Raw genomic sequence first — 22,516 nt, 5'->3', positions numbered from 1 at the left:
ATGGTAGGAACACAAAAAAATCAGACAGCAAGAGCTTTTTATTTGGAGTGAGTAGAAAAGATGTGCCTGTATGTGTAATGGGAAGCTTGTTACCATTTCCAACAACAATTTCATCAGTGCTATCATATTCAGAGTGAATGGCTAAGCTTTGCAAATCATTTGCCACGTGATGGGAGGCACCCGAATCAAGCAACCAGTTTGGTGAAGAAGATGGCGTGGGTAGAAGACCATCATTTAAGGAAGCTCCTGAACAGAATGCTTGTGGAGGGGACGGCCTAGATGTAACACCCCGTCCCAAAGTACAACGAAAATTTTCCAACTTTCAGCGAGGTTGACTGTTGACCGTTGACTTTGACAGTTGATCGAATGGGTCAAAAGTTGACTTTTTGACTCGGATGGAATTATAGGTTGACCGAGATACCATTACAAAGTACGCGTTGTCACGAGTCTATAGACTAGTAGCACGTCGAAAACGGAGCTACGGTTTGAAAGTTATGAGCAAAACAAGTTGAGGTCCAAACTATCCAAGGGGTGCCGGAGTTGACTTTTTATTCATGCAAAGATGAACTTTGACTCATACATGGTTGTAAAGTGCTCATCGATACGAGTCCACAGACTAGCGGCACGCCTAATTTGGATGTATGGTTAAAATGTTATGGACATGCGAAGTTTTCCAATTACCGCAATATTTTATTCTATTTTCGAATTATGCACAGTGAATAAACAGTGAAGCCACGTGTCGATATCTTAGAGGTCCACGTGGGTGAACAGTGCCACCCACGGTGGTCTTAAACCGGTGTGAACAGTGACGCCACGTGTTAATATCTTAGAGGGGGGAGGAGAGAGAAAGAGAGAGAGGAGAGAGAAGGAGGAGAGAGAAAGAGAGGGGGAGAAAAATCGGCCACCGGAGGGCCACACACGCCACCCCACTGCCTCCGCCTCCTCAATTCTGACCGACCACCCAAATCTCACGGCCAACCGGCCAGTAACACGCCAGGATCGGAGCGTTTTTCGGCGACGGCCATTTTTCCCCTCCACCACCGGCCACCACCGTTTGACCCATTTCCGGCCATTTTCAGGCCACACACGCCAGCCACCCCTCACCACCTCCTCATTTTCGGCCAGCCCACCAAATTTCACGGCTACCGGACCTCCAACGCGCCGAGATCGGAGTATTTTCCGGCGAGGGGCCAAAAATCTTCAAACCCAGATCTCTTCGCCGTCTGGCCTCCGTTTGCCTCACCGTCGGTCCCGTTGGAACCCTCTCCCCTCGATCTACAAACCCCCAAAAATCTCGGCCATCAGCCACTGGACGAGCCATCGGCGGTGACTGTTTCGGGTGGGATTCGGTGGCTCGCCGGAAAATCCAGTTCCGGCAAGTACCCAGTTGCACCGCCGGTCCCTTCCCACTAATGCCGACCCCCTGAACTTAAATCCGAGGTCCTTTTCCTCCAATTCGCGACGGTTTGGGAGAATCGAGGCTCTAAAGGCCGAAAGCTTTCCGGCGAGATTCCGACCACCACTGGTCCGATCTTCGGGAAGTAAGACCAGATTCGGTATATTAATCGTCAATTTTGGTTAACGTTTGTGTTTAGCCCCCCGGGTACCAGGTATTATTTACTTGAATAAAATATTATTTTATTTGACTGTGTGTGAATTGTTGTTCTAGGAGCGCGTGTGCGTCATGGAATTGATCCCATAGAGGATCTTAGGTTAATTGTGTACTCCAGGTGAGTGACCCACCTTCAAAATTATTTTGGGATGTTAAGGTATATATATTTTGTGTAAATTGGTTGTTTGAAAAATATGTTTGATGTGTTGATTATTTAGTAAATTTATATTTGGAATTTTGGTGCCAAAATTGAATGGAATTAAATATTTGTGCATTATAAAATATTTTGGTTTTAAGGAATTTGAGATTTTGGTAATTATTATCAAATTTCATTGTTGGAATATTTCATAATTAAATATTTGATAAATATGTTTTATGTATTCGATATTAAGAGAATTTCCATATAAATTGTATTGCTAATTCATAATGTTTTTAATATATGTTTTGGTGCCAAAATAATATATTTGGGAATTTAAAGAAATTATGGTTTGATTTATTTTAATTATTGCTATGGTTATTATTCAATTATTGTGCACAATTATATGAATTAATTATATATGAAATTTATGTGGTTTTAAGGATTTGTTGATTTAAATGGATTTTGAGGATTGGAGAAAAATATTTTTTTAAAGAATTATGTTTCAAAAATATTTATGCCATTGGAAAATTGTATATTTGAGTTGATGGAAATGAAAGTTGATGGATTTGAAAATTTTATAATTGTATCGATGGATTTTGTGATATGAGAAAAATTATATATATTATCGAAGTATTCATGCTAGTGATATTAAAAGAAGAATGCGGGATGTGAATTTGTAAAGTGGTATAATTCCTACGGTGAATTTTGAAAAATTGGTATTTTAATAATAAATTTAATAATTGGTTTTAGACGCATTCATACAGTATTGGTGTTATGTACTGTATATATTGATGAGCGCGCAAGTTATAATGTCTCCCGTGAGTTGCCATTGGACCGAGGGTAGGCAAGTTTGATTTTGTCCATAAGCCGCCCCCCTCCATGGCCGGGATAACGGTTTAAGCAGCGGCGCTGTCGGGACGCTGAAGCGACCGTATGCAAGTTTCTCTCTTTAACCTCCCGCCGTACGGTGCTCGGGACGCTGGGTATCTGAGGGCATCACTAGTATATAGTGTGGTGCGTCAAGTATAAATTTTCAGATAGAAATTTCAAACCCTAAAGGTTTTAAAATCGTATTTAAATTAAATGTATTTTATTTGCGTTACCATCTAATTATAATTATTTAAATTACTTTTTTTGACATTCTTTATTTTGATTGATTAAATCAAATTTTATGAATTAGATATATTGAAAGTTTTTCCCTTATGTTATATTTCTTTCATGCAAGTATTCCAAATTTATTTTATTATATTTCATTACATTTTATTGGTATTTGGATTGTTTAATTATTTATTAAATTAATTATTACTTGATTTGTGGGGCATAAAATATTGGGTTTTGCGAAAATATTTTAAAAGGAGAACCTTTCCAACAGAGTGGATGGTGAGGGTTTTGAGAGGAAATATTACTTTCAATTAATTATTATTTATTAATTTTTTTATTGTTTGGTATCGATTAATTAAGTTCCTTTTATTGTTATATTATTAATATTATAATTGTACAGTAGATAGGGTCGCTTATTAAGATGATTAGCATATCGTATTTTTAAATTCTGTTCCCCTAGGTTCAGGTTGGGAGACGTTGATCGTCCGGGACGAGCCCGACGTCTTAGTTCATTGCCGAAAGTCCAAGAAGCATTTCTTCCCTTTTTCCTCTTCATCTTGTATTGCTTCATCTGACATTGTATTAATTCCACATTTATTTGTATAATGCTCTGTATACTGTATTGGACATTTAGTTATTAATTTTGCACTAATTTACTGTTATTCATTTGAAGTGCTGCAAATTTGTGGAATTATGTTGTAGTAACGTGAGAGGAATAAGGGGATGTTTATAGAAGTGTGTTTTCAGTGCAGAAAATTTATGGTAAGTCCAACCCTTAGGGGAGGTTCTGCCGGATTTTCCATTGGAGGGTCTGGTAGGGTTTCCCTGGGATCAGGGCTTGGCTAGGGTTCCGGTGAGGAATTTTGGACGGGTCCTGACACTAGAACTATACCGCTGTTGCTGAGAGGTGTTCGATAACTGGTGACGGAAGGAAGGACAATATTTGGCCGAATGTCCCTGTTGGTCACATAGTTGACATTTTCCCCTATAATTACCAGGTCTTCTGAAGTGTGTGGGTTGACCAAAGAAGTGGTGTCTCGAATTGGTGGGAGAACCGAAGAAGGTTTGTCTTGGATTGACAGTGAAGCCAGAAAATTATGTGGTTGGTCTTGTGTTGGAGAGAAAAAATTTCTTTGTTGTTTCCCTGTGCGATTGGCCATGTGTGTTGTGATAGAGGTGTCATCAGTTGAAGACTCAGATCGACGCAAATATGTGGCATGCTCTACTAGCTGTTCATATAATTCGGCAAAAGTGATCGAAGTGTCTCGGGTGCGAAACGCTGCAGAGATATCCTTTAGATTAGAGGATAAACCATTGATAATATATAAAATTACTTCATCATTATCAATTGGACTCCTAAGAAGTGCATATTCATTAGCTGCTCCTTTAATATCCTGTAGATATTCAGTGACAGATCGTGTCCCTTGTGGGCGAATCAAACGTTCACGAAGCCTAAGCATACGAGAACATGAGGATCTAGCAAATGAGATAGCCAGTGTTGACCATGCGTCCCTTGAAGTTTTGCAGGTTTCAACTAGATGAGAAACATCACTGGAAAGAGAGGCCAAAATTGCTCCAAGTATGAGCTTGTCTTGCCGTACCCAGTATTGATATTCAAGATTTGGTGAGCTATCAGGATGTGTTGTTTGAGGTTTGTACCATCAATGAATCCATAAAGATCATAGCCAATAAGAACAGCATCAAATTGAGCCTTCCAAGGAAAATACGTGTTTTCTGTGAGTTTGAGGGGCACTTGCGTTGCTACATTGATCACAACTAGTGTTCTTGTTGAAAAAGATGGTTCGGTCATGATTGGAATAGTTGTTGAGGAAGAAGACGAAATAGAGGTTAAGGTGGATGAGAAAGATGAGGCCATGACTCGTGAGAGTTTGATGCTCTAATACCATAAAACAACTAAAGAAAATTGAAAAGTAATGCTTAATTATTATTCAATAAAAGCTGGGTATAAATACCCTATTACAGATAAGAAGGGAGGTACAACAGATAGAAACAAAATAATATTTAAAATACAAGACAAACAACATGAAAAGGTTTAGTTAACTATGCAGCTGTACATGAGAATCACTAATAGGTATCACCGCTTCATGCAAAATTTTCTCCATGTTTTAGAAGAGTGGGACTCTCGTTGAAAAACAGGGGAGCTGTTCTTGCAACAGGGGCACGGACTTGTATGTGATTGTAATCATCTTCTACACCAATAACTCTGATTCTCCTTTCGGGGCCCGTCAATGTAGATTATCACCTTAATATTCGAACCACGTTAAATATTGTGTTTTTTTTTTTTTTTTAATGATTAAAATACTGTGCTCTTTGGTTTGTTTTCTCTTCCTCGTATATATATATATATATATATTTTATATTGTTTCATATATATTTGCTTGCTGGTTTTGATCTACTGCTGGTTATGGTTTGATCAGGGCTGTAAACAATTGTTTCTAATTCTCTGTGAGTAGTGGGATATATAGCTGGTTTAGGTAATAACTGTAGATTAATCATATTTGTAAAATATCAGTCAGCTACTTGATCCTAACATATCTTTTTATCAAAGATTTTTAATTTGACTAAAAGTATCTCCCGACTTATTTGATTAAAATTGTCTCCCAATTTAAAACTACTTTGCAGAAACAGATTAGAAGGCTATTTATGATATATTATTCCTATGTTATTGGAACAAATTGCTGGGATACTTTAACCAAGTGTTTAATTTACTCTGTTATTTATTTGTTTGTGTCCATTTTATATATAAATGCAACACACAAAGTTGGGTAATTTTTAAATTAAATTTATCATCTCAATTCCGTACCATTCAACTTCCGTAGGAGTTGTTATCTTTCTCACTCTCTCTGTTATAGTATGATCAAAGTGTTTAATTTACTCTGTTTTATAGTATCCATGTGTTTATCTCCTCCAAGCCATCTCAGATTGTTTCGCATATAATATACAAATATTTGGGTGTTTTCAAGAGTAAATGTTAACATTTAACAAGAAGTAAAACTATAAGCAATATACTTATCATTTATTACAGCATTTCCAACAGACTCTCTCAAAAGCTTTATTTTCTCTAATTTAAAGAGTCATATCTCATTTTCATTACTACAATTTACTTTTAAAATTAAAAAAACAAATAAAAAATGGGATTTGACTATCTAAATGTAAAGTCAAACTTACCTCTATATAAAGTATTTAATGAACTCAATTATAGATTTACAATTTTTTATACACAATTTTAATTATTTTATTAGTTATAGTTTTATATATTAATCTTCTAAAAATGCTTCTTTAGTGTATAAAGGAAAAGAAAAAAAGAAAAAAAAAAGTGAATCATAATTGTTTATTTATTTGAAAATGCAAAATAAAGGGTTGTTTTACATATTAAACTTAGATAAAAAAATATTACTCTTTACTCTTTAAAATGCATTTTTATTTTGACAATCATGCTCTTTAAAATAAAAAAATATCATTGGAGATGTTCTTATTGGTTTATGTCTAGTGGCTACTTCACCGAAATCAATCTTTTAGACAGAGTATATGGTTTAAATAAATGTGGGAAGTTTTTTGTTACTAATATATTTATTCAGATTTAATTAATGGATGGCAAATGCATTAAATAAATTATGAAACATGTACTATATAATTTTTTTTTGGTGAATAAAAAACAAATGTACTAAATAATTATCTATTAAAAGTTTAAAACATTGAGATAGATCACATAATTTTTTTTATATTAAATATTGCACTCAAACCTTTCCATAGTCATTTACCAATTCTATAACAGATTTTAAAAGTATTTAAATTTTTTTTTGAAAAAACTAGTTAATTAATGGAAGTAATAGCATCCCAAAGGACTTTTTAAGAATAAAAAACATCTTTAAATTTTTTTTTGAAAAAACTAGTTAATTAATGGAAGTAATAGCATCCCAAAGGACTTTTTAAGAATAAAAAACATCTTTAAATTTTTTTTTGAAAAAACTAGTTAATTAATGGAAGTAATAGCATTCCAAAGGACTTTTTAAGAATAAAAAACATCTTTAAATATAAAGAGTAAAATTTTTAAAACTTATCCAACAATGCTCTTTATATCACATCCTTTATTTTTATTTTATCAATGAACATTTATTGTTATGTATATTTCCTTCCTTTTTGTTTTTTTTTTACAATAAATAATAATTAAAATATATTAATATAATATAATGGTTTTGGAATTTGATAAGTATTAAATAATATTAATATAATATTAGATATAAAGAGTGCCAAATCCACTCTATATTTTAAAAAATCAAAATACAAAATGGGTTGGAGCTTATTTTTAGAAATTGGCTCTTCAAAATAAAAAATTTATAAAAAATAAAAAACCTTTTGGAGAGTTATAATAAATTAGTATTCATATTTGAGTTGTTTAGATGGAGAAAAACTTGTGTGGCACGGTGATATAAATTATACAAAAAGAAGATTATTTATTATTTTTTGGCAAATGGAACTACTTTAATGTAATATATTGACTAGTGCTAAAAACTACAATATTTTCGAAACACGTTCCACCAAAAAACCAATTAAACAACAAGTGCGTGCATTTCCCTTGAACTAACCTGTTTCTTTAGGCGGGCATTCTGAGGATGTATTTCATCAGCCAGGCACCCACCATAATATTGATTTGTTGAAAACAGCTCCTTCGTCTACCGCACCCATTTGTAGTGCTACAATCATGCTTACCGATATGCAACTGACTAAACAGGACATATGGCTGGGCAGGACGGCTTTGCTTAAGACCGGAATGCTAGCCCCGATCGAACTCCAGAACTAAACTCAAGTCATTGCTCATTCCTGCAGTACCAAAATTTATAGAAAATTACAATCAATAATCGAATTAGCGGAAGGACCTTTTGGGGGAAAAAAAAAAAAAGCCGAATTAGTGGAAGTAATTGGCAAAGTTAGCAAATGAAGACCTTTGAGTTTCCATCGCCAATTTGCAACTCTTGTCTATATTCGATTATTCCTTGAGCTATATTCATAGTTGTATTTTCGTCTTTAAAATTTTTTATTTGGCATTTTAATCCTTAAATTTTAATTTTGCATGCATTTTAGTTTGTAACACCCCGTCCCAAATTGCATCGGAATCCGTGCACATTGACCGAGCGGGTCAAAAGTTGACTTTTTGCTCTAGTTGGAATTTTGAGTTGACCAGGGTATCGTGGCGAAGGGCATGATGCCCCGAGTTCATAGACTAGTAGCACGTCGAAAACGGAGCTACGGTTTGAAAGTTATGGGCAAAACAAGTTGAAGTGCAAACTGTCCAAGGGGTGCCGGAGTTGACTTTTTATTAATGGGGAAATGAGCTTTGACTTGTGCATGGTTGTGAAGTGCTCATCGATACGAGTTCACAGACTAGCGGCACGCTTAAAACGGACATCCAGTTAAAAAGTTATGGATGCGTGAAGTTTGCCGGATACCGTAATATTTTAATGTTTTTGAGTCGATGAACAGTGAAGTACCACGTGTCAGCTTCTGATTGGTCCACGTGGCATGAATAGTGTCACACAGTGGCATTTATTTGATAAAATTCTCGGGGAAGAGAGAGAAAGAGAGAGAGAATCCGACCGGCCACCGGAGATTTTCAAATTTTCCGGCCGATCTACTGTACACACACCGGCCAGCAAGGTTCCCCTCCTCATTTCCGGTAAAACCTCAAAGTTTCACGGCGATCGGCCGCCGGACGCGCCCGGATCGGACGTTCGAAGATCGGCGGTGACTTTTTCCCTCCACCGCCGGCCACTGCCGATTGACCCATTTCCGGCCATTTTCCGGCCACACGTGCCAGAAACCCTTGATCCCCTCCTCAAGTCCGGCCGACCCACCAAGTTTCACGGCCACCGGACCCCCGATGCGCCGGGATCGGAGCGTTTTCCGGCGAGGGGCCGGAAATCTTCAAACCGTGATTTCTCCGCCGTCCGGCCTCCGTTTGCCTCACCGCCGGTCCCGTTGGATTGCTCTCCCCACGATCTACAAATCTGCAAAATATCCCAGCCAAAGGCCACCGCACGCGCCGCCGCCGGCGACGGTTGCCGGTGACCGCGGCGGTTGGCCGGAAGTTACTGTTCCGGCTAGTACCCAGTTTTCCGGTCGGCTCCAGTCCACTGTGTTCGACCTCCTAAACCCGAATTCGGCATCCGTTTCCGCCAATTCGTGACGGTTTGGGAGAATTGTGGAGCCGAAACCCGAAAGGCTTTCCGGCGAGATTCCGACCCCGTCGGGTTCGATCACCGGAAAGTAAGACCGAATCCGTGATCCTCATCACGCGAGCTTCGATTCGGTATATAACTCGTAACTTTTAGATATCGTTGGTGTTCGCTCCCCGGGTACCCATTTGGGAATTACCCGAATAAAATATTAATATTTTTGGTTGGTACACTGTGGTTGTTTAGGTGCGCGTACGAGTGGTGGAGTTGATCTCGAGGAGGATCTTAGTTGATTTACGCGCTCAAGGTGAGTGACCCACCTTCAAAAATTATTTTGGGCAATTAATTATGTTTAATTGGTATTTAAATTATACTCATGTGGTATGATTTAATTATGGTTTTATTGTGGTTTAATTTATTTATTATGCATGAGCAAAGTATGTTTCGGTATTAATTGCACGTGATTTTAAGTAATATTTTTCAGGCATAATTGGGTTAAATATTTTACGAAAATATTTGTTTAAATTTTATAAATTATGCCCGCGGTATTTTTATGGTTGCATCTCGTATTTCGAAAAAATTGTGGTTTGTTGTTATCAATGTTTCGTACCGGTTTATTAAATAAAAATATGTGGGATGGTAAGTGTGAGAATTTAATGTATTTCCCATGGTAATTTTGGAAAACGGTACGGTTGGTTAATAATGTTTATTTTTAGACGCACTCATACAGTATTGGTGTTCTGGTGTATGGACACGTGGTAGCGCCCAGGTGTTATGTGGTTTAGCGCGCGGTTATTATTTCTCCCGTTATTGCCATTGGACCGTGGGTAGGCAAGTTTGTTATTGGCCACAGCCGCCCCCCTCCTTGGCCGGGAGATGGTTTCAGCAGCGGTACTGTCGGGACGCCGAAGTGCCGTTTGCAGGTTTCTCTTTTTAACCCCCCCGCCAGTCGGTGCTCAGGACGCTGGGTATCGGAGGGCATCACCGGTATATGGTGTGGTGCGTCAGGTGTAATTTGCAAATAATGTTTTAAACCTCAAAGGTGTTCAAAAATTATTTACTATAATTTATTACATTTTAATTATATATTGGGGTATGTATTTATTTATTTATTGTTTATCAAATGGTTTAATCCTTTGGTTTTCGGGAAGTACGTACATCGGGTTTTGTAAAATTGTTTTAAAAAGGGAACATTTCAAACGGAATGATTGGTGAGAGTTTTGAGGGAAATTATTATTTCCAACAGTTGTCGTTATTTATTTATTAATTGTTGGTATTTATTCAATTCCCTTAATTATTATTATTATTATTTTATTATCATTAAAAGTGTTTAGTAGTTAGGGTCACTCATTGAGATGATTAGCATATCACGTTTTTAAGTTCCGTTCCCTTAGGTGCAAGTGGTGGTAGACGTTCTTCCGGAGCGAACCAAGTTTTCCGCTGCTGTTGTGTTTCGAGAAGTACTTTTGTACTTTTTCATTTCAGTGTATTATTTCTTTCATCCTTGTTGTATTTCTGTTGATTAGCACTTCTTAAAGCTCTGTATACTATTGGGATACTTATGTTTTATTTATGCACTGGGTTGCTGCTGTTATTATTTGAAGTGCTGAAATTTGTGGAATCAATCTGTAGTAACGTGGGAGGAATAAGGGGATGTTTTAGAAGTGTGTTTTCAGTGCAGGTAAATTTGTGGTTAGTCCATCCCTTAGGGGAGGCTCTGCCGGATTTTCCGTTGGAGGGTCCGGTAGGGTTTCCCTGGGATCAGGGCTTGTCTAGGGTTCCGGGGAAGAATTCTGGACGGGTCCTGACACTATATTCGATTATTCCTTGAGCTATATTCATAGTTGTATTTTCGTCTTTAAAATTTTTTATTTGGCATTTTAATCCTTAAATTTTAATTTTGAATGCACTTTAGTTTTTTTTTTTTTAATCTATTTTTTAAGTAATTTTGAGATTGCATTGTAGTTAGCAATATGCAGATTTTGTAGTGTTGTTTGGATTTCAAATTTTGTTATTTTATTGCTACAATAAATGTATTGTATTCCATGTTTCAAAATTGTTAAAACTAGACTAAAACTAATTTAAAGATCAATCTTGTTACAATAAATGTACTGCATGTTAGAAAGCTAAAAATTAGATTAAAAAATGATTCATCAAAATGCACTAAAAAATGAAGTTCGGATACTAAAACGCCAAAACAAAATTCATGGGCTAAACTGCAGATACAGGTATAATTTAGGGATTAACAATACTGATTATCTTATTATAAAATAAAGATTCTTATATAAAAAGTGAGTTTAAGAGTATCCCCGGTGGACTTTTTATTTTAAGGATATTCTTATGGGATGGATATTCATAATCTTTATAAGAACATCCCATGGCCTCTTATATCTTATAAATATCCTATGCTTGCTTGCCCAGATATATAATGAATAAAAACAGAGCAAAAATGAATATTTTTTTACTTTTTCCATTCCTGACTTAATGTTTTTTTTTTTTTTTTTTGGCGGAAACATTCATGAACTAATGTTTATCTTTATCTTTATTATTATTATTATTTTATTTGCTTTTAATTTGTTTTCTTTCTTTTATACTTCCTTTTGCAGAAAAAAAATGAATAGCATGTCGTAAATGCAACTGAAGAACCACAAAATTATAATCCATATAAGACATCCAACTGCAAAATTAGTGAAAAGCTTGATTATTCATGTCAAACAATGCTCTGCTTGTTTATTGAATATGCAACCGGTCTATAATCAGGTGACCACTGAAATCTGTGGAAGTTAGTTGTATATACCGGTTCCCAACCACTAATTCACAGAATAACTAATTCGATCTTGGCCTATATATTCTAACATGTCTTTCTATCTTCATATTCAAATTAAGATAGATCAGTTCAAGTATTAGAGACATGAATAATATATATTCCATTATCTTTCTTGAGAAAAATGGGTACACACGAAATTCAATAAATGGTTTTTAGTATAAAGGTGAGTGTATTGTTGTATAGTTAATGAAAGATTATCGGACATAAGGTCTTTGATCAGCGTGTTGTGGGGCTTGACTTAAAAATCAGATTTGGTTATATGGTGGACATGGTAATAGTTTGTGTTGGAAATAGTTACCTAATTGTTCAATTGAAGAACATGACCAAAATGCCATGCACTCTGAAAAGCTTTATGAGCAACGAGAGTATTAATTGTTTTATGGATGTGAATTTGATCTCCTATGCTAATCAATGGAAGAAAGGTTTAGAGATAGTGGATGGTAAAACTGGAGTTTCAGTGGGACTTTTGACAGCCAAGGTGCTGAAGAAGCCTGAATTCATTAGCAGCTCACTTCCAAAGTTGGCAGGTGAACTTGGTATTCCCATATAAAATACCCATTTCTGGGAATTTCCATAGCTCTTCCAAGGTCTTTTCACAGGAACGGATCAAAAAAGCAAATTTATGATGTCTATTATTCCTATGTTATTGGAAACAAGGTCCTGAGTATGCTTTAATCTGGTGTTTAATTTACTCTGTTTGTATTTGTGCCCCTTTTTGCATTATTCCACGGATGCAATAGTAGTCACTAGTGTGTTTGCATTTAAATTATCAAATATATTCAACTCTGGATCTCGGTCAAATAAAATAGTGGTTTTCATGCAATTAGTTTGACGATGGCAAGATATGAGTTTTTTGTTTATTACATATCTATAGATCATATATTTTATACAAATGTGTTTGCTTTTGCTTCAACTTTTAATAGGGTTCCTAATTTAGGGAAGTATAACTAGATATATAGTTTTTGGCAACAAATTAGTGAAGCAGTTGCAAAAATTTGAGGGTTTCCTGTTGATATTTAAGCTGGGTTTTGTTCATTTGGCGTGTCTGATGTTTTTTACAAGCAAGCAGGTCCATAAAGAGACTAATAGTCTATGAAAAACTTCTTAAATTTCCATTGCCTTAACATGAAACATAACAGAGGATCAATGTACTTGGTAGTAACCCTTCAGAATATCAGAAATACAATAAAGTAACAAACATGAAACTATAAATCCCCTGCCAGTATATACATGAAACACACCCTCTGAATAGCCACTCTGCATATGCACTGAAACATATATAAAAGATACTCTACGCAGAAAACTTAAATGTACAAAAGCAAATCAATAACTAAAGTAAGGTTTTAACTGGAACTAGACTCTATAGATAAAACATTCTTTCAATATCTTCTTCAGAATAAATTTGAAGACTTGTTTGTTGGGCAGCAGTGTCAAGCAAAAGCAGCTCCTTTCCAAACAAAATTGTTGTTTTGGACTTCCTTATAACACGAAGCTTTGACACCATATTCACCCAATGCCATAGGTCAAAACTTTTTTGTGATCAATCAGGTGGGAGAGTATAATTAACGAGAGAAAAGGACTCATCATAAACCAAAGGATTAAAGTTTCCAAAAGGAAGATTACTAGTGCTACTTGGCAAGGGTGTTACTGTTATAGTCTCACTGGTCAGGTTTAGTGAAATAATCACATGGCAATCTTCATCACCAAACCGCTCATAAACAGTACCCTTCTTATCTTTTATGTCAAGTGATTTCCAGAAAGCATTCTATGCTGAAAACACCATGACAATAGTTTTTCAACACTGATATAAATCTCCCATCTAAAGAAATTGGTATTCTTGTCCAAGAGTTTGATTTTAAGCTGTACATCTCAAACACAACAGTGCCACGGTACCGGTAGATCAAGAACACCTTGTAATCCATAGTTTTGGTGTTGAAACCAAACCCAACATCTTGATAGGAAATATCTTCATGGCTTTGCTTCGAGTTCAAGGATTTGTGTAAGGGGAGGATGGAGGGAGAAGCTTTGTGTGTCCAGTCGTGGGGATCCATAGGCTCCACTTGGTTTCAATGTTCAAATAACGAAACAAGACGAGACCAATCCAAGCAGAGACAATATTGTAACTTTTTCCGAATTTAGGGTCAATTGCAGGGCATAGTGTTTGCACAGAACTAAGTGTGAGCCTGCGAGTAGTTTTTCCAAAGGGAAAGTGGTGGTGTCGAAGAGGAGATAACAGATTGCTGGTGTTGTCGTCGTTGTCGTTTTGATGGAGGAGGAGGAGTTGGGTAATGAAAGGATGGCTGTTAATGGTGGACACCGTGACTTGCAGACGCACTTGAATCGTACAAGGGATGTCTCCGGCAACCTTAAAAAATTTCGTTCACAAATTCCTTTGGAAGAAATTGAACATCATGCCCCATCTCCGGAGCATTGGGGATTGGCAACCTATCGGACGGCACCAAAAATCGATAATCATAAGTAGTGATTGGCCCAAGGTTAGAGTTTTTTGTTTTTATTTATTATTTATTTGTTTATTTTTGTCGAATAGGGTAGAGTATTTATATTCGTAATTATCATCTGTTAATCTTATTAATAAGATAATTCCTGATAATTTAAAAAAAAAAAAACACTTAATAAGATAATTATTTATTGATTTTGTTTTAAAAGATAATTATTTATTGATTTTGTTTTAAATCTTTTTTTTTTTTTGTTTTTTATTCTTGCTCTTTGTTACGTAACCATCATCAATTTATTTAGCAAATTTTTATTAATGCATGTATAAAAATTTTAAAAGTGAAATATTTAATTGTAATAAATTAAATTATCATCTGTTATATAGTTGTAAAGCATGATAATTCATCAAGAACAATAAATAATATATTTTTTTTAAATTTCAATTAAAAAATTCATTAAATAAAGAAGCTGTATTACATTGATACTTTATTTGTTATAATAGAAAAATACTATAGTTAGGAAAATAGAATTTGAAACAGAATTTTTTAAGAATTTGTTTATGACTAATAACCATCACCAGTGAGACTATTAGCAACAGTTATATTGGAAATTATCACTACTGGAGACAAATGACAATATTTATAAATTAATATTTAAGTCGTCATGAACGTTTTCATTTTAACTTGCTCAATCTGCAAAACCTTTTAACCTTTTAATCTGCAAAACCTTATCAGAATAATTTGCTATACTTTTTTGGCATCAAAACCAAACCCAACATTTACAAATAAAAGATTAAACTTTTATTCGTCCAGTGGATAAGGAAGATGAGAGAATCTTTGTCTCTCCAGTTGTGGGGCTCCATAGAAACCACTTGGTTTCATTGTAATCGTGACCGCAGAACAATATGAGAACGGTGCAACAGCAGGTGATTTTAATTTCCCCCAACTTACAAGGGTGAATTTCCTTCGCAGCTCTGAGTCTTAATGTGTTATTAGAAAGCATGAAAATTAAATATGAATTAAAGAGCTAATACATGCGACATATGATATTTTGAATGTTGAAAAAAGGATCATAGTTGATTATTCCCCCTTAGTTTCAAAGTATCCACCTAATGTGCTTTTCTTTTAAGTTAATCGGAATCCAACTCTGAATCTTTATCAAAGGAAATCCATTAACTAGGACAAGATGTGAGTTTTTTGTTGTTATTTATCTACAGATCATATATTATACAAATTAATATGGGTTTATTTTTTATGTTTACCTTCTGAATTCCATAATACTCCAACCTTTTAATCAGTTTCTATTAGCAATTAATCTTCAGGTTGAATATCAGAAATAGCATAACATAGAAAACATAACCAAGGAACAACGTATCTGGAATTAAACTTCAATTGGATATCAAAAATACCATAACATACAAAACATGAACTACATATTATAATAGCTTTTTCCTTTGACACAAACTATATTATTGACTTTCCATTGCCCTATATGAAAGAAAGCACTGAAAAATGTACATATAAAAGAAACTCCTTTAGGTACCATAAAATCAGTGAGCTATGTACAAAAGCAAATCTACAACGACTAATGGTGTGCTAGCTTTAAAGTGGAGTTCGACTCTTTCTAAAGGTAAACTCCTTCATATTATAAATTCCTTCAAAATAATTTTGCAAACTTGTTGGTTTGTTATCAAAGCAGATATTTTAATCCATTGTTTTAATCCATAGGCCACACCCGGTTTGATTAAATGCATAAAACGGACGAGGCCATTGCAGCAAGAGGCAATGTCAATTTTTCCGAATTTAGGGTCAATTGGAGGGTTCCTTCTCTGCATTGCTCTGAGTGTGTCGTGAGAAAGCCTGTGAAAGTTTTTTTTTTCTTTTTTTTGGGTTATTTTTTATTCAAAGAGGCAATGTTGCTCTGACGATAAGAAGATTGGTGGTATTTACGTTGTTGTTTGTCATCGTTTTGGTGGAGGAAACGTCGTTCGATGAAAGAAAGGCTGTTAATGGTGGAAAAACCATGACTTACACACAATCTTGAATCGGAGACGAGATCTCACAGACAACCTTAGAAGGATTTAAATCACCAATTCCTATGGAAGAAAGAGACCATTATGCTCCATCTCCAGCCGAAATTGTAATGGTAATTGGCGACCGGACATATGGTGGCCTAGGAGAGGAGAGAATAGTTATAGTATTCATTATTCATATGGAGTTACAACCACTTCAAGTCTAATTTTGGTACTTTAGTATTATGAACTTTTAATATTATGCAACTTGGGCATTAAAGTTTCAAATTTTATGTGAATTGGTTCAATTACAAATGGACCATTAATGTTGCATGTGACCCTTTTTGTTTTTTTATTGTACTTTAATACCTTTAATTTTTAGGTTTATGTGATTTAGATTTTCTATTTTTAGTATACAATTTAAGCTTTCAATTTTTCAAATTGTGCGATTTAAGCTTTCAAAATTTTCAAATAATATAATTTAAAAATAAGGTGATAATTATTAAAAAGAGAATTAATAATTAGTAGTACAAAAAATATTAATAGGTTAAATTTGATTTAAAAACATATTAGTGAGAAAAAAATATATTTTTTTCAAAAAATTAATTAATAATTTAATTATCCTTTTTTTTTTGGGTGAATAAGTGTAAATTAATATTTTTATTTTACTTTAAAATTTTAAAACAAAATGAAATAACCAAAAGAATCAATAAAAGCATTTTTGTGTGAAAAATATAATAAGAAAAGAAATAAAACATAAAATATTTATAATTTATTACAAATTATATAAAAAAATAAATTTTCTAAACTCCTTGAGGCAAAAAAAGAACAATTATTTTCATCTATATATATATATATATATATATCTTAATAAATTTATAAATAATTTATATTTTATATCATCTATTATTATTTTTTTATCCAAAAATGCTTTCATTGATTTCTTATTCTTATCTTTTTATGGTTAATTTACTATATTACCAATTTTTACTCGAATATTAATTTAAATTTTCACCAAAAAATTATTTAAATTATTATTAAATATTTTTCTTGGAAAAATATATTTTTTCTTGCTAATTTTTAAATAAAATTTAAGCATACTTATACATTTTGTACCTTAGATTATTAATTATTTTGTAATAAGTATCACTTTATTTGTAAATTATGTCATTTGAAAAATCAAAGACCTAAGTTGCATATTAAAAAATTGAGGATCTAAATGGCACAAATCTGAAAGTGAAGAGTATGAAAGTACAACTAAAAAAAAAGTCATGCGTAAACAATCATTAATCATACAACTAAAAAAAAGTCATGCGTAAACAATCATTAATCGTCCATTTATTATTAGACTAATTCATACCAAAATTTGCTATTTCAAGGCACAAATCACACAATTTCAAATTTATGTTCTAAAATGTACAGCTCTAAAAATTTAAAAACACTAAAGTGCAATTAACTTTTTTGTTTAAACTTTACTGTTTGTTACTTTTTGGTTAGTGCACTTGATGAAACATGATTTTGTAATTTTATTATTTTTTTTTTGGTGGCAGTTAACGCTCTATAATGGCTCAAAATTGTTAAAAACAATTAAAATAAAAAATAGTTTAAAAATCAACCATGCAACAAAAATTGAACTTTAAAACCAAAATGCACAATTTTTTTTTTTTTTTTCAAATAAGGACCAACTTGAAAAAGCCCAATAATTGAGGGGGCATAGGTACTAAAAAATTAGGGACCAACTTGAGGAGGCCTAATTTAGGCAGCATATATATATATATATATATATATATATTGTTTTTGGAACTAATTAAGTGAAGCATTTGCTTAAATTTGAGAGTTTCTAGCTTTGGTTATTGATATTTAAGGTGGGTTTTGTTCATCGGTGTGTCTGATGCTTTTTTTACAAGCAAGGAGGTCTGTAATGAGGCTAGTAGTCTATGAAAAACTTTTTAAATTTCCATTGCCTTAACATGAAACATAACAGAGAATCAATTTATTTGGCATTAACCTTTCAGAATATATCAAATATCAGAAATACCATAACAATATAGCAAACATGAACTATATATCCCTTGCAGTATATATACACGAAACACACACAGTTTGAATATCTATTATACACATGCACTGGAAAAAAAAATATATATATCTATATATATATATATATATATAAAAGATACTCTTAAATAGAAACCTAAATATGTAGAAAAGCAGATCAATAATTAATATAAGCTTTTAAGATGAACTATTCTCTCTTATAGGTAAAACATCTGTTCAAAATCTCGTTCGGAATAAATTTGAAGACTTGTTGTTTGTCGGGTAGCAATGTCAAGCAAAAGCAGCTCATTTTCAAATAAATTGATGTTTTGAACTTGATCACGGATAAACTTGGCCTTATAAAATGTCTCAATAAAAACCTTACCATCCTTCCAAAATCCCAATATTCGCTTAACGTCTTGAAGAGGTCCAACACTGAATAGCTTCTTCCACGACTCTTTGACACCATATTCACCCAATACCCATATATCAAAACTTTTTGCTGAGCGATCAGGACTGAAAAGATGATCAACGAGAGCAAGGGACTCCTCATAAAGCACAGGATAATTAAATTTGCCAAAAGGAAGATTTCGAGTACCAGGTGGCAAGGGTGTTATTACTATTGTCTCACTGCAGCTCAGGTTTAGTGAAATAATCACATGGCGAAATCCATCATACTGATCCTGAACACCCTCCTTGTATCTTATTTCAATTGCTTTCCAGGAAAGCATTCCATTGTTAAAAACACCATGACAATGTTTTTTTGTTATTATTATTAATCCCCCATCTAAAGAAATTGGTATAGTTGCCCAAGAGTTTGATTTTAAGCTGTACATCTCCAACACAACAGTGCCACCGGTCATGTATATCATGACCACCTTGTAATCCATAGTTTTGATATCAAAACCAAACCCCACATTGCGATAGGAAATATCATTATGGCTTTTCTTCAAATTCAAGGCATCGGGCGAGGAAGATGGGGGGAGAAGCTTTGTGTGTCCATTTGTGGGGTTCCATAGGCCCCACTTGGTTTCAATATTGAAATAACGAAACAAGACAAGACCATTGCACGCACAGGCAATATAGTAATTTTTTCCTAATTTAGGGTCAATTGCAGGGCATAGTGTCTGCATAGCTCTAAGTGTGTGGTAAGAAAGCCTGCGAGTAGTTTTTCCCAAAGGGAAATTGGTGGTATCGAGGAGGAGATAACGATTACTGCTGTTGTTGTCGTTGTCGTTTTGATGGAATAGGAGTTGGGTACTGAAAGAATGGCTGTTAATGGTGGAGCACCATGACTTACATACGCACTTGAATCGGATAAGGGATATCGCCGGCAACCTTAACAGGATTTCAGTCTCCAATTCCTTTGGAAAAAATTGATCATCATGCTCCATCTCCGGAACAAACTAATGAGGATTGGCAACCTACCGGACGGCAACACCAAGGAAAGATCCTTATGAGTTTTGATTACAGTACTTAGGGTTAGGGTTATGGTATTTATATTCGTAATTATCAAACTTAATAAGATAATTTTCTATTGATTTTTATTTTAAATCTTTTTTTGTTTTGTTTTGTTTTATTATTTTTTTTTAGGTTCTTCCAACTAAAAATGCTATAGTTAGAAAAACAAAATTTGAAACAAAAATTTTTAAAATATCAGTTTATGCATTTTTTTTTTTTGAGTAAAAAATTATCAGTTTATGCATTAATGACCCCATTATCACTAAGACATACTATTCTATATGATTAACTATTCGATAGGATAGAATAGTTAAACCATATGCTTATCTTTTTCTATATTTGATATATTTTAAATTCTAAAATTATCTACTCTACAAGAATAAATATTCCCTCATTTTAACGAATAACTATTCATTTTAAAAAGTTTAAAATTGTTATTTATTTATTTGAAAGATAAATATCATTACCATATTTAAAATATATTCAAATCTAATTGATTATTCTAAACTTAAACTACATAAATAACTATAAAATTTTACTTTTAATTAGTTTTTACCAAATATAATATTTTTTGAAAAAAAAATCTTTATAAAGATTAAATATTGAATCTAATTCAAAATAATAATCAAGCATATCAATATGAATATCTTTTTTTTTTTACAAAAAAAATTTTATGAATCAGTAGTCTTATTTTATTAGGATTTTAAAGTTTTATGAATCAATAGTCATATTTTATTAGGAATAACCATTTCAAATACCAAATATGCCCCTAGTATGTTATAACAAAGCATTATACTTAAATATAAATTAAAAAGCCCACACAGGCAGCAAATGATATTTTGAATGTAACAAAAAGATCATAGTTGATAACTTGTGTGTCCGCTTGTGCCTAACAATTGAAAACATCGTTAGAAGATTGATCACTTGAATATCGTTGTCAATTACATGGCCAGTTTGAACAATTCTACCTCATAAATTAACTAAAGCAAATAGTAACCCTTTCTAGGTCATGCAACATTCAAGGAAATTTAGCTGCAGACAATTAAAAAAGTTGAGCATATATAACAAATGGATCAGTAATGTTATTCCAATGTCTGGGAAACAAGTTCTAGCATATATTATGGGAATTAACCTACCTATAAGATCAAGCTTGCATTTCAATATACATATGTATAAAAGATAATGCAACTAGTAAAGCAGAAAGTTATGTATCAAATCAGACACAATCTAATAAATAAGATCAAATAATTAGTGTGTGCTTCTAATTAAGCGGAACGAGACTCTCTCTGTATATAGGTAATAACACCTTATTAAAAGAAGAAATATGTAGACCAGTTGTCTGTTGAGTAGCAGTATCAAGCAAAAGCAGCTTTTTTGCTGGTATGCTTCTTTGGAACTTCTCCTTATAACATGTTTCAACCAACGCCTTACCATCGTTCCAAATCCTAATACTCGAGTAATATTGTGTTGAAGAGGTTCAATAGTGAATAGCTTGTTCCATGACTCATTGACACCATATTCACCCAATACCCATATGTTAAAACAGCTTTCATGGTAGGCATAACCAACAAGAGCAAAAGAGTCGTTATAAACCAAAGAATGAACCCAAGAGTACTGTTCGTGTAAAGGATGACTAATACTACTAGGCAGAAGTGTTGTTATTATAGTCTTGCTGCTAAGGTCTACCGAAAAAATCCCTTGCCAAAGTTCACCATCCTTCCCTTCCCTCTTACATTTTACTCCAAATGCTTTCCAAGAAAGCATTCCATTGCTTAAAACACCATGCCTATCATGTATTTCCAGATCCTCTAGAAACATCTTTGAACTACTACTACTACTACTACTATTACTACTTCCTATTCTTCTTCTCCTCCTGTCTACAAAAGTCTCTATACTTGTCCAAGAGTTTCAAGGAAGATCAGCATCAAAGAACTTGTGCATTATGACCACCTTGTAATCCTTAGTTTTGGAATCAAAACCAAACCCAACATTTTGTTAGAGTTGGGCCTAGGCCCACAAGTGTGAATGATTTGGGTTTTCGGTTGTTGAGTTTTGTTATAATATTTTTTTATTTAAATCAAATAATATTTTTGATAATAGTAGGAGAGAGTTTTACGGGAGAATAACTCCTTGGGGAGAGTTTGAAGGTTTAATTTTTGGAAGAAAATACAAAAAGGAAAAAAAAAAAAGTGTGGTAAAGTGAAGGTACACAGAGAGTTCGAAGAGAAAAGCTTCAGAGGTGCTGAATCTGAAAGCTTTTGCAGCCGTTGTATCCTGGGAGACGTTCGCTACAAAACTCCTGCACCGGTGGGCGTAAAATGTCTTAGGGACACTGTGGTATCACACAGGTCTCGGTCAACCTTTCTAAAAAGTAGATCAATTTCAAGGACCTACAGGTTCTAAAATGCTTTATTTATTTTGTATTTATTTTTATTTATTTTGTATTAAATTGTCCACATGTATTTACATATATTCATCTATGATATTTTCCCAACAATCTTAAAATGTTTTAATAATTTTTATATATGTAAATATAATGTGGAAATTTAAGTTGTTTATTATGTTATTGGTTGCTGTGTATATATTGCATTTTTATGCTTATATATATATATATTGATTAAATATTTCCATGTGTGTTTCACTGTTGAAACAAGAAAAAAAAAATTTATTAAACCTGTGG

The 22,516-nt window shown here is 33.7% G+C and overlaps 1 protein-coding gene across 1 annotated transcript; it reads right to left on the bottom strand.

Annotated features, from left to right (window-relative positions):
- Nucleotides 1-18,593: 18,593 nt before the first annotated feature.
- LOC112491757 (F-box/kelch-repeat protein At3g23880-like) lies at nucleotides 18,594-19,769 on the bottom strand. The gene has a single exon (XM_025074187.3). It carries the CDS (start codon nucleotides 19,767-19,769, stop codon nucleotides 18,594-18,596), a length of 1,176 nt encoding a protein of 391 aa, XP_024929955.3.
- Nucleotides 19,770-22,516: the final 2,747 nt, after the last annotated feature.

Source organism: Ziziphus jujuba, chromosome 10, assembly GCF_031755915.1.
Source record: "Ziziphus jujuba cultivar Dongzao chromosome 10, ASM3175591v1".
In the NCBI taxonomy this organism is placed as follows: Eukaryota; Viridiplantae; Streptophyta; class Magnoliopsida; order Rosales; family Rhamnaceae; genus Ziziphus; species Ziziphus jujuba.
The sequence above is the reverse complement of the archived record's forward strand: the minus strand, read 5'-3'. Positions and strand labels throughout refer to the sequence as shown.

Excerpts from the sequence above, each read along its gene's own strand:
- LOC112491757 (XM_025074187.3), bottom strand. The coding sequence starts at position 19,769 with ATGGAGCATGATGATCAATTTTTTCCAAAGGAATTGGAGACTGAAATC.